This window comes from Diadema setosum, chromosome 13 (assembly GCF_964275005.1).
Source record: "Diadema setosum chromosome 13, eeDiaSeto1, whole genome shotgun sequence".
Classification (NCBI taxonomy): domain Eukaryota; kingdom Metazoa; phylum Echinodermata; class Echinoidea; order Diadematoida; family Diadematidae; genus Diadema; species Diadema setosum.
Window position 1 is genome coordinate 22,925,909 of NC_092697.1, and position 13,367 is coordinate 22,939,275.

The 13,367-nt window shown below is 38.5% G+C and overlaps 1 protein-coding gene across 1 annotated transcript in view; it reads left to right on the forward strand.

Annotated features, from left to right (window-relative positions):
- Positions 1-708: 708 nt before the first annotated feature.
- The window catches only part of LOC140236898 (cytosolic carboxypeptidase 6-like), a 100,253-nt gene continuing 87,594 nt past the window's right edge, over positions 709-13,367 (forward strand). Inside the window, exons 1-3 of the mRNA XM_072316833.1 lie at positions 709-734; positions 6,188-6,310; positions 9,519-9,643. Coding sequence (XP_072172934.1) covers positions 710-734; positions 6,188-6,310; positions 9,519-9,643 — 273 coding nt within the window. The 5' untranslated portion in view covers position 709. The remainder of the gene's footprint in view (positions 735-6,187; positions 6,311-9,518; positions 9,644-13,367) is intronic.

Consider the following 13,367-nt stretch of genomic DNA (forward strand, 5'->3'; position numbering starts at 1 on the left):
GTTCCGGCCCGGGACTGGTAGAGCTCAATCTGGGGTCCTACACCATCATTTCAAAATATCGAAATATAAGCCTACCATACGAGAAAGGCCCGGGAAATATAGAAAGACATAACAACACAATAAAATTACACTATTATCACAATATCACATTGCAAAGGACAAGACGTGGGCCTGTAATCAATGAACATGCAGGACAAATGAGAATTATAGACCTGGATCAAACACATAAACACTGTGTAATATGGATATATCCCTTGTATTGCACTTGGATCTGAGCCCATACTAGCAAAGGAAATGAATGGCAGACTTGACTCTTAATATTATTGAATTGATCATAGCCACTGTTAAATTGTTTACGAACTTGATCAGGAATTGCATAACTATTAAGGCTAATTACTTAATTGATTTTAATTCTCTCTGAATTAGCTTGCGCTCGAAATTGATGACAAGCTAATGGCTGAATTATCATCGTAATATCAATCTAAATTCAACCTAAGAATGACAGTCGGCACGAAGACTATGTACAATATGTTCTTAAACTTATATTTGATTGTATGATTGCGGTCAAAGTCACTCGGGCTGCGTTCTGGCTGGCTTCTTCTTGCGTCTGGTACGACACAGCACAGGCAAACGAAAAGTCAGGTGTTGTAAAAAGGCGTCTTTTGCCAAGCAACCGCGATCACGCATGCGCATAAGTGTACCGTCAAAAATGGCAGATAAGCGTACAGACTCGGGTGAGTGTAGAATTTATGGAAACCTGTATTGTACTGTGTTGACGACATGATTTGACGCTATATAGATGAGAATAGGTCGACATACCTCAGATTATACTCTGCTTTATTGTAAAAGTAGAGAAGTGTGTGTCAAAGTTGAACCGCAAAGCTGTGATATCGTTGCACTGGCGTCGATTTTGCACAGTCCGATATGCTCAATTTTGTGTTGTGCTTACTATGCTGTGCGTATAATTCAGTGACCAGTGCAGCGCAACTGTAGTCTGTAGTGCGGTGCACCAGTGTGCGCCATTGCCACAATGAATCATGAATGGTCGCACCAGTGAAAAATAAACCATTGTATTTTCCGACTGTAGGCCTAATATCTTTTTGGGCATGTCAGGTGAACTATACGTCCTGATGGATGTGTGCTGTCAAAGCAAGGTGGCAAGATACTCAGTAAAATTTTACAGTAGGTCATGCTCTGTGTCGTCGGTCTGCACTGGGTTGACACTGTTTTGCTGGTATTTACTCAAATTACCATGATTAAAATACTGTAACCTCTATTCTCTACTGATTAGACCCTCTAATACTATTACTGGTTCATGTCGATAATATAGAACCCTAAAGCGCACAGGCAATCATGCACTTTAGGGCCCTATCAGTATGGTAGCTCTACTACACATCGACCACCCTTTTTGAAACCGACCGTAACTACACGCAGAATGAATATTTTAACTGAATCGTAATGTAATGTCAATTATGCATCTTCTAAAGAGCTTCGTACAACACGGTGTTCAATACAACTCGGCGTGTGTGCATTGTCAATGCAAAAACAGTAGTCAATCTAAAAAAAGGAGCGGCACCGCGGGGAGCTGGAAAGAGGTCACATAAGTTCGACGGCGATATTTTGCACTGAAACTTCGAATTGAAAAGGGAACAACAGCATTTGATTGTGCTGGATGTTCTCAATCACGTAGGTCAAGTTTTTACGTGAATTTCATTATGCTAGAAAAGTGAATCTCTGACTTTGTCAGCCTTCTTTTTTTTTTTCATCTCGTACAACTGTGTGCTGGTACGAAAATATGCAGAATACTATATAAATATAGTATAAGAGCCATAGCGAGCTTTAGATCTGCGACCCGAATTCACATAAAGACGACGCTAATTGGGTGTTCTGGACATGGTAAGTGTAAGAGTTGGGCGAGACAGTTGTTTCCGTTGTTCAACCCGGGAGGTTGCGTCGTCTTAGCGTTCGCGTCGCGGATCTAAAGCACCCATTGCAGCTCAGGACAAAACTCTAACTTCGACGCAGCGGAATGTCTTTGGCTCACAGGCAAGGCGCCAAGAGAAGGCTTTATCCCGGTTGCCTTGTCCTTCTCCATAGACACGCAGACTGCATGGCCGGCGCCACTTGGAGGGGGGGGGGGGGCAGTTTATATTTCTGGTGCCACAAACAGTAGTCAATCTAAAAAAAGGAGCGGCACCGCGGGGAGCTGGAAAGAGGTCACATAAGTTCGACGGCGATATTTTGCACTGAAACTTCAAATTGAAAAGGGAACAACAGCATTTGATTGTGCTGGATGTTCTCAATCACGTAGGTCAAGTTTTTACGTGAATTTCAGTGTTAGTTATTCTTATCAAGCAACTAGAAATTAGACGGTCGATGAGTAGTAGGTCCAACCATACCTCATTCCCTGTAACATGCAAAGGTGACTGTGATATCCCATGATCGACCATGCACTGTTGAGCAGCTGGTGAGCTTCAAGTACAGATGTATGGAATGCCATTTGACAAGTGATAAAGTCACTAGGAAGCCCACCTCCGACTGTGCTTCTAAGCCTTCTGGCACATCGAACACTGTGCGATGTCTTGTGCCTTTGCTCTCCATTGCAGGATTATCGAGCTTTACATTTATTTACAACAATGTTGCATGGCAGAAAGTTGCCATGATTATGGCACAAAGTGTGAGGAAGTCTGCAATTCAGTAGCTTCTATTATTGAACATCCTAGATCCTAGCTAGCCACAACAATTACATTAATATTTGTATGCCTTGCAGCCATCGCATCACGATTCACCCTGTGCAAACCGCTTGCACAGGCGAGGCCTGTGTGTGTAGTATTATGTGTGTGCATGTAGTGGCTGCCTGTAAATCGGTAACTGTGTAGATGGTAACACTATTCATGCCTGATCAGGATAAGATTTTTGTAGATTTTTTTTTCATTATTTCTGCATTATGAGGATTCATGAAACTTTATCAGGCTACCAAATCATTATTTTTTTTATATATCTTATTATTTCTTCATCATATACTTGTACCTGATGCTGTACTGATGTCCTTATAAGTGCAAGTCATTGATGGTCGCTGTCTTCTATTTCTATGTTTGCTTTGGTACTGGGCAACAAATGGAATAAAATGCGCATAAATTTGTATTTAAGCCAGAAAGGAGATGTTGGTATGATCTGCGAACAATTTTGCCTTGGAATTGGCTACGTGCAGTATGTTCCTTGATATTGAAAACTCAATATTCTCATTGAATGTGATATCATATAATCAGGGCTGCACACTTACCCATTTTTTCTACTGGTCCAACCTGTATGTTGGACTAGTAGGTATCCAATTTTTCCATTTTTAACTGGTCCATTCCTGAAAAGGTTGCTGGTCCGACAGTGATTTGTACTAGTCAGGGACCGTCGGACCAGTGCCAATGTGCAGTGTTGATATAATCATAGTTTTTGTGTACATATTTAAATGTATTCACCATAGTGCCTTTTTCTGCTTTAAAGCACTCTACAACATATATTCCCTTCTATAGTGCACTCACCCAATATTCTTGGGAGTATTCCAGACAGTAGTATCATATACTGCATACAATTGTACAAACTTCATCTGACCACATTGATAGATGGTTTACTTTCTACAGTCTTCAGAGTATCTGTCGCTGGTACAGAACAGTTGATTTGAAGTACATTGAAAGCATCTCTAATAAGAATGCAAGTACTGTTGCAGGGCTTTAAGTATGGACCTGAAATGCAGTGTGCACCCAGTAGACCACACCACTCTAGTATGTGACCCCGTATCACAAAACCACCAAAAACCACCAAAAAGTTGCCAGACATGGATCGGTAGTTAACAGCAGATTCTGAAAGAGCAGATTCTAAGGTTTAAAATGACCTACACTGTATAACTCGATACAAGTGGACTTCCCTAACCCATCCAAATAACAGAAAGAAATGTTTACTGAGAAAGGAGGCTTCAAAGTTTATGTTCTATTCAAGTGTAATCTTTGAATACCAGATTGCACTTTGTGCAATGAATAGGACAGAGAAAAGGATGTGAAGCTCCATAGCTACTGCTATGAAGGGATTATCAGATTAAGCTTAAATTTTTAAACACCCATTAAGTACATTCTATTCATGACTAATATGAACTTTCAAGGCAAAATCTTCATCCTTGTAAATGTCTAATGCTTTGGGTGAAAGTGAAGAATGTGTAGGAGTTTCTCTTGCTCCGAATCCATAAATCTGAGAATACCTAGATAAGATGAAAAAAGGTTTTCAGAAAAACTTTAAAAGGAGAAGAAGAAGAAGAAGAAGAAGAAGAATATAATTTCCCATTCATTTACGATCCCAAACTTTAGAATAAGAATAAGAATTGCTTTTTCAGAAAACAAAGAAAACTAAAAATATGACTAAGTTGGCCCATTTCATCTGTTTTGAGTCCTCACACAAAATTAGGTCATGCAACTTTTTGTTGGTTTTATGATGTACTGTCACATGTGTGTTGATATCTAGGAAGAAGAAGTAAAAGAAGAAGGTTTCCATGTAGGCCAAATCTAAGTGAGAGTTTACTTGCTGAAAACTGCTGGTAAGATATTGCTTCCTATCAAGACATGTAACTTGCGAAAGTCCAATACATGATCAGGAGGATGTAGTAATAATTGTTTGACAGATGCCCTGCTTATCCCCAACCCTGCAAAACTGTTTAGTCCACAAATATTTCTGCTGTCATGCTGTTGGCAAAGAAAGAATGAACTGTAAATTGATTTCAGATGACAGAAACACAGAGAACCATGATTTTTGAAACTCAATGAAAGAAATCTGCTTTAAACATTTTCCTGAAATGCTTGTCTGTCAGTATACAGATCAAGTGTGTTGCATGCATTAATCAAGTGACATCATATTCACCCAACACCAAGAAAACGTCCATGACTATAGCATATTATTCCTGTGATATTTTGTTTCAGATGATTTTGATGTCCTGTGGTGGAAGAGTAAGTTTGGGTGTGATGCCAAATTTAGGAGTCTTGTGTTATTTTCAAATTACTGTGGAAAATTTGTTGTGATACTCTCTATCTATTTGTTGTTGCTGTTTTTTCTATTGTTGAACTCTGGCTATGCGGCCTTTTTTCCAAAATGCACTTTCAGAATTTTTATGATCGGTGTGGGGTTTAGGCAAGGACATCCACTCCGACTTTATGTGTGAATTGTGATATTCCTACATAGATTTTGATGTTACCTAAGTGTAAGTTTGAAAATTCTTGATGTTGGGTATATAGTGACCTGTTTTGGGTTGAATTATTACAGTACATTTGTGACAATTGAACAATACATTTGGTGAAGGTTGAAATAGGTAGAGTGGAATAGAAATTGTCACAGTGCTCACACATTGCTTTTACACATTGTAGCTACAGTGTGTATTGGCAACAACAACAACAACAATAAAAATTGATTAATCCGGAGTGGCGTGCAACCTTGTTTTAAAATTTTGGTGGCTTTGTAGCGTGCGGGCAAATGATTCTATTCAGTGTTATGGCAGTTGTGATGTAAATGCATTTTATGTTTCATTAATCAAAAAGGATTATGAAAGTGATGATAACATTAATGATGACCCTTATTATCATTATTTGGAGGAGAAGAAGAAGAATACAGTCATATTTATTCACATAGCCTCTTTAGTGATTAGCAGTGCTCTTCAAAAGAGCACTGTCATTATTCCAGGTCAAGAATGACATCAAAAATTGGTTAAGAGCGGCATTGTGGGTAAAATATTTAGTCTAATGATGAATGCATCAGGGAATATTCAAACACAAGACCTTATGATAAGAAAATATCCAGAGCTGTATATGCTACAGCATGGTACTCCCACACAAAAGTGTATTTTACAGAAAGCTTTGTAAACCAAAGTAATAACACATACCCGTATCTCCTTTGCAGAACTGGGTAGATGTACATCAGTGATCAATATTTATCAGGGCAATCTATGGATGCTTTTCACAAGGTCAAACTTTTTTGTCCGTTTATGTGTGATCATTTAATAGTACCATTTGTCACTCTTGAGGAAGTATGTATACTTCTGCTAGAGATATCAGATAAATGCCATGAAGGATGCAGAAGGAAAGTAGTAGAACTGCAAGTAACCATATGACATTTTAAGTGATGAATCTGTTGCTTATTTTTGCCACATCCTGATCAGGCTCTGAGAGTGACAGTGATGAGGCTGTGGTAGGGAATCTCAGCAAGTTTGTGGTGCTTCCTATTGGCTACAGCGGTCGACCAAAGCCAGGCCATCTCATGTTTGATGCCTGCTTTGAATGTGGTAAGTACATAGTATGTAAATGTGCAATGGACATCAAGGAAATGCACATCATTTGCAGTGGAAGTTCTTAATGTTTGTAATAATCTATAAAGTGATTGCTGGCAATGATTGTAGTTACAATCATATAAAAATCCTACAGAAAATAGATTCTTTGTTTTGTTTTGTTTTTTACATACAGAGTAATGCTCCATTGTTGGATGTCTTTAAAGGTCGTGTGCACCCTTTAACGCTAAAAATTAAATCTGAGCTACTTTGAGCTTATTTTAAACAATCAGTCTTTAGTTTGTTAAGACTAAGTACAGACATGTCTGAGTATATCCATTCAAGGTTCTGCCATGAACATTTATCCTCCAACCATAACCAATTGCTCCTTAGTCAATAGTGTACAGCATTTAAAATTCCAGTTTATATGAAATTCACCTTGTGGCATACGTGTATGTCTGTACAGTCTATGATTAGGGTTTCAGTACATCATTACAGAAATATCGTAAAGTGTGACCTGAAAAAAAAAAAATCAAATTCTAGGCTGACAAAGAGCTTGAGCTGCTTCCAGCATGCAATGCATTTTCTCAGCCTGATACAGCTCTAATGGCTTCTGAAATCATCACTGGCAGGTGTTTAAAAACATCAGAAAAAAACAAAGAAACAAATAAAGGAGCCCACCAATCACTCGCCCCCCTCCCCCTCCCCCCTCCCCCCCCCCCCCCCAAAAAAAAAAAAAAAAAAAAATCAATCTATAATGAGATATGAAACTCGTCACTTGAAAACGAGATAGTTGATACCCTGGTTGATACGCTTGGGGTCATTAGATACTGGTTGACTGCGATCAACATATCTTTGATAAAAGAGATCAGGTAGAACATAATACATGTGATATACTGCATAAATGCAAGTGTATAAGGGTGCATTTTGTGTAGAACTGTACCAAGTAGTAATTAGTAGTATTGTGGTTGTGTAGTCATGGGGGACGTTGATAGCTCTGTCGCATCAAACCTGTGTACATTGTACAGTGACCACATTTTATGTTTCCCTTGAGTGGACATTGGAGACAGGTTTGACCATATGCAAGGAGGAGGTATTTGTAGATCTGTGACTGTTGTGGTCTGCCATTTTGATTTATCAATAATCAATTTCCTCAAGAAAATTTGACTTTAGAGGGACAAGAAGAAGAAGAAGAAGAAGAAGAAGAAGAGGGGAAAAGAGGAAGCAGAAGAAGACAGGGCATGGGCAAGAAGGAAGAGAAGGAGAAGAAGAAGAAAAGAAAAAGTGAAAAGAAAAAGAGGAAGAACAATACAAGAGATTAATGGGAAAGGAGAAGGTGGAGGGGGAGGAAAAAGAAGGTGAGATGGGGATGAAGGGCAGGTGTCTATGGGAAATGCGTGTTGTAGCAAAATCAACCCGTCCTCAATGGGGTTTACAAGCCTATGGGGTGGGTATGTAAAGAGAGATGATTCATTGTTTATTTCATTGTCTATTGTCAGTTTCACTTCCTCTCCTTACCCATAGCACTAATTTAATGCTTTACTTTGATACAGACATTGTGTCCTTGCCACCCTTTTAAGTTAGCACCTGTACATAATACCCCCAAAACAATGGCGCCTTGTACCAGCACAGTCTACACTGCACATGGAAACAAAAGAGCCCCAAACCCTTGTATAGAGATCAAGAACTACAATGGTGGCTGCATACAATCAATAGCCTTGCACCTGTGTGCTATGATATGGGATGTAGGGGGCAAATGAAGCAGCAGTCAATATCTAGGTACATGCATAAAATGTTGATATTTCTTGTACCAGAGAAGTGCAGATTACTCAGCAATCAGTGTTGGATTTGTGACTGCAGCAGCCGTCCTTCTGTTTATGCCAATAAGATACCAACTTAGCTGACTTCTAACAAGAAAGTGGTTGTGAAACTTTAACACCAATATCTGATCTTTGACTTTTAACTAGCTGATTGCTTCCGTTATCCCTCTTTCTTTTCAAAGTGACATACAATTGTATTCGTCACATATTAAGTGTAACTCATTTGAGACAAAGCAAGTCATATATGATTTGATTTGATTTGATTTGATTTATTTATTATTCTATCTCAAGTGTACTGATGCACAGCAACACCCTACAATTGTACTTTGAGATGTATACACTGCAACTTGCAAGGGTGCAAAGTACTTAGTTTGTATAAAGTGTGCATTTAATTGACATGATTTTTCTGTTTTTTAATAGGTTCAATCTACTGATATTTGTTTGTACTCGAATTTAGGCCCATTTCGTAAAGAATAGCAATTGTTGTAAATTGCAGAGATTCCAGGCACACTAAAGCAGTAACTGAAAAGCTGAAGGCTGACTGGTCTTTTCATGTCTGCTACCATAGTTACAGCAATGAAGCCATCTACAATACTAGTAGTTTCAAACCTTGTAATGATATGTGGCCCTTAGTCATCACAAACAAAGCATCATACATGTACATGTTTTTTTAATGCAATGTACTATTTTTATAACAAACCCATCAGACTCAAAGGCAAGTCAACCGTGTGCTACAGCAAATGGAATATTCAGATTGTGGTCCTGATATATGAGGGGATATTCAATCAGTGTTTTATATCGTGACCCTACATCACAAAACCAACAAAAAGTCACCAATGATTGGTTTTTTGTTGAAAGAGCAGACTTTAAGCTTTAAAAATGATGTATTTACTCAATTCAAGCGGATATTCCTTACCTATCTAAAAATTGGAAGGAAATAAAAGCATACACTAGCTTTGAAAGTGTATACTAAGAAAAGAGGCTCTGAAGTACTACAGGTGCCTATTCAAGCGTTTAACCTTACCAAGCTGTACTCTGTGCAATGAATGGGACAAAGAACAGGATGTAAAACTCCCTAGCAACAACAATGAAGGGATTATCAGATTAAGCTGAAATTGAGCTTGCTCCACTAACACATTCTTTTCATGACTATTACCAACTTGAAGAGCAGTACCATCATCCTTTCAAAAGTTTCTAGATTTGAAAGTGAAGAGAGTATACACTCAGGGTTTTAAGAAATATGAAAAGAGGGGCCCTCCATGACATACCTAATCATACTATTCCATGAAAAAGTGTTCAAACTAGAAACCTGCTAAGAACACAATTGCCCATTGTTTTATGATCCCAAATTTTAGATCAATGTAGAAGAACTGCTGTGATGATATCTATTTTATGATTCAACCCAGGCAATCTTGGGCGTGTGGATTACATCACTGAGCACGAGTATGACCTGTTTGTACGGCCGGACACCTGCAACCCACGCTTCAGGGTCTGGTTCAACTTCACTGTGGAGAACGTCAAGGCTGACCAGGTAGATAGAGTATATCAAGTTTGTTATCTGAGAAGCATGGAATTTATTATCAAACTCTCTTTTTCAAAGTCAAATAGGGATCTTGAACAGAGAAAGGCTAACTACACCATCTATAGAGTGTCATAGCTAGTTAACCATTAGAACTGTCATAAAGCGCATTTCTGCAGATATGCGTTTTATTTTTATGCCTCCGCCACGAAGTGGTGCCAGAGGCATTATGTTTTCCGGTTGTCCGTCCGTCCGTTCGTACGTACGTCCGTACGTCTGTACGTCCGTCCGCTTTCGTTTACGCGATAACTTGAGTAATATTGACTGGAATTTTACCAAACTTGGTCCAAGTATAAAGTATGATGGGGCAATTATTTGATTAGATTTTGGGTGAAATTGGCCAAAGGCCAAAGGTCAAAGGTCAAGGTCAAATCATGAAATTGTATCCGTTTACGCGATAACTCAAGACTGGATCAAACAGATTTCACCAAACTTTGTCGGAGAATGATGTATAATGGGGCAATTACTTGATTAGTTTTTTAGTGAAATCGGACAGAGGTCAAAGGTCAAAGATCAAGGTCAAATCCTAAAATTTATCTCTTTATGTGATAACTCAAAACTGGATGAAGCAGCTTTCACCAAACTTGGTCCTAGGATGATGTATGATGGGACAATTAGTTGAGTAGATTTTAGGGACATTGGCAAGGTCAAGGTCAAATGCTAAAAATGTTGCTATTTCCCCCATATCTATGCAATGCCCAAAGGTATTTTCTTGAAACTTAGCGTAGACATCTACTGCATAAAGATTCTCCAGAGAGAGTTTCATGTCATAAGGTCAAAGGTCAAAAGGTCAAAGGTTAGGTGAAAATGTTGCAATATCACTTTTCTCGCAAATGGTTCAATGTATCTTCATGGAACTTGGTACATACGCATGTACTGACTGGCAGGGATTATCTAGGGAATTTAGGGGTCATGGGTCAATAGTCAGGGGTCAAAGGTCAAGGTCAACTCCTCAAAATTTTACTATTTCCCTCATATACTAGTATATGCAATGCGTGCATTATTAGTTTAAAAACTTAATATATGTACATGCATTACTTAATGGAGATTCTCTGGGAAATTTCCAGCCAAAAGGTCAAAGGTTAAGGGTCAAAGGCCAGGTTTCAATGCCCCCCAAATAATCTATTTTGTACTGTAATTACACTCTTTCTTCATACCTTGGAAATTACTCAATGCATAAACTTATAAAAGGGTCCGTCAGAAGTAAAAACTCTCAATTCCCTAAATATGTGTACCTGCACTCTTAGACAATCATAGCAAACCCAGTTCAAGGAAAGTGAACATTCAAGATATTTCTGACAAACCTGTCATTTCAATATTTTGCCAGTTATGTGAAACTGTCATCACACATTGTGAAGACATTGTACTATACACCTATTTGGAGAATCATGCATTATGGCGGAGGCATCAGTCGCCATAGCGACATTTCTAGTTATTTTATAGCACTATTTACTGTTGCCATTTCATGAGGGGAAATAAGAATTCCCTTTCATTTGAGCCTTATGTTGTTCATGAATGTACAATTTTGTTAATAGCCACAAAATTGTCAAGGCCCTATCTATTGCCAAATTCATAACCTTCCTAAATCATCAATGTATTTTAGAAGATAAAAATTCCTGTTTGTCTGTCAATTAGTAGTAGTAATTGTTGTTTTTATGTGTGTGTGAATGTAGTTCTTATTTTGTGCAGATAAAAGAACTTTTCATCTGATCTTTCTCCAATATGAGACATGTATGAAATAAATTTCACCTTATGAATATAATGATTACAAGATGAAAATACCTGCAAGAAAATTTTACCTGGACTTGACAGCTTAAAGTGGGACATAATCAATTGAAGCAATTAGATGTCAATGATGATTTAAGTTCAAACTAGCTCCAATGTTGAAACTTATCTACACATTAAATGCCTTCATACAATGTAGTTTGACCCCAGTTCAGGAACTTTACAGGGTCATCCCAAAAGACCGACACTCACAAGTCACTACGGCCCACAAATTTGACATTGAAAAAAGGTCTATGAGTCATGCAGCCCACAAGTCATACAGCCCACAAGTCATACAGCCCACGAGTTTGACACTGTGCAAATAAACCCGTGAGTCTGACACAGCACAAACAGGGACCACGAGTTTGACACTAAACAAACAAGGCCCACGAGTTCGAAACCAGGTGAAAATGACCCACAAATTTGACATTACATCATAGGGCTTAATATGTCGGTCCCGTGGGCCTTGTTTGCCTAGTGTTGAACTCGAGGGTCTTGTTTGCGTAGTGTCGATCTTGTGAGTCTTGTTTGCTTAGTGTCAGACTCATGGGTCTTATTTGCTTAGTGTCAAACTCATAGGCTGTATGACTCCTGGACTGTATCATTTGTGGGTGTCAAACTCGTGACATGCACCCGACTCTACCACAACCAAGTTGAAATGGTTTTTAATAGATACCTGAGTAAATTCCTATTGATGACCACAACTGAAACCGACACAATGGCCCGTATTCATGAAGGGGGTTAATATCAAAACAATGCTTTGAATTTAGTCCATGGACTAAAATAAGCGTGAAATAGGCATTATACCTTTCAAATGTGCATTTCAATGCACAGTTGTTATTGGATGTCTGATGGTGTATCATGCAATTTACCACTAGAGTATGCATTTATGCAGAAGAAATTTTCATATACGATGGACTATATTCCATTAACTACTCATCAGCAGGTGTTAAAGACAGACACACTCAGTTTAATTTTATGTTCAGTCATGTCTAGGCAGAAGGAAATATGTCTATCTATTTTTCTGCAGTTACATATATCGTCTGCTGAATTGCAAAGTCAACAGTGTAATTTACCTCTGTTTTCCTCTTGTCCATCAGTCAAGTTTGTATGATCTTCTTAGCAGCCAAACTGGACTTTTCTTTTTCTTTTTCAAATCTTCCTGTAGCTATTTTATTGTCCCCGCCGAAAGAGTTCGAGCAGGGGACTATGAAACGGGCTCCGTACGTGTGTGTGTCCGTGTGTGCGTCCGTGTGTGATCAAAATGTTCAATTTGCTACTTCTCTGTCATTTATGAGCCAATTTTGATTCTGTTTGCTTTATATGATAGCGCTACATGGGAGCTTTGAAACTTCCACACAGAATTTCAGTTGTGACCTTTGACCTTGACCATTGACCTATATTGTACATTTTGCTACAAAATACTACTCCTTCGCCATTTCTAACCCGATTTCGATTCCGTTTGCTTTATGTGATGGCACTAGGTGAGGACTTCAAAACTTTTACACAGAATTTTTATTTTTGACTTCTTTGACCTTTGACCTTGATTTTTGACCTGTATTGTACATTTTGCTACAAAATGCTACTCCATCGCCATTTCTGACCCGATTTAGATTCCGTTTGCTTTATGTGATGGCACTAGGTGAGGGCTTCAAAACTTCTTCACAGAATTTTGACCTTTGACTTCTTTGACCTTTGACCTTGATTTTTGACCTATATTGTACATTGGCTACAAAATGCTACTCCTTCGCCATTTCTAACCCGATTTCGATTCCGTTTGCTTTATGTGATGGCACTAGGTGAGGGCTTCAAAACTTCTACACAGAATTTTGACCTTTGACTTCTTTGACCTTTGACCTTGATTTTTTACCTATATTGTACATTTTACTACAAAATGCTACTCCTTCGCCAT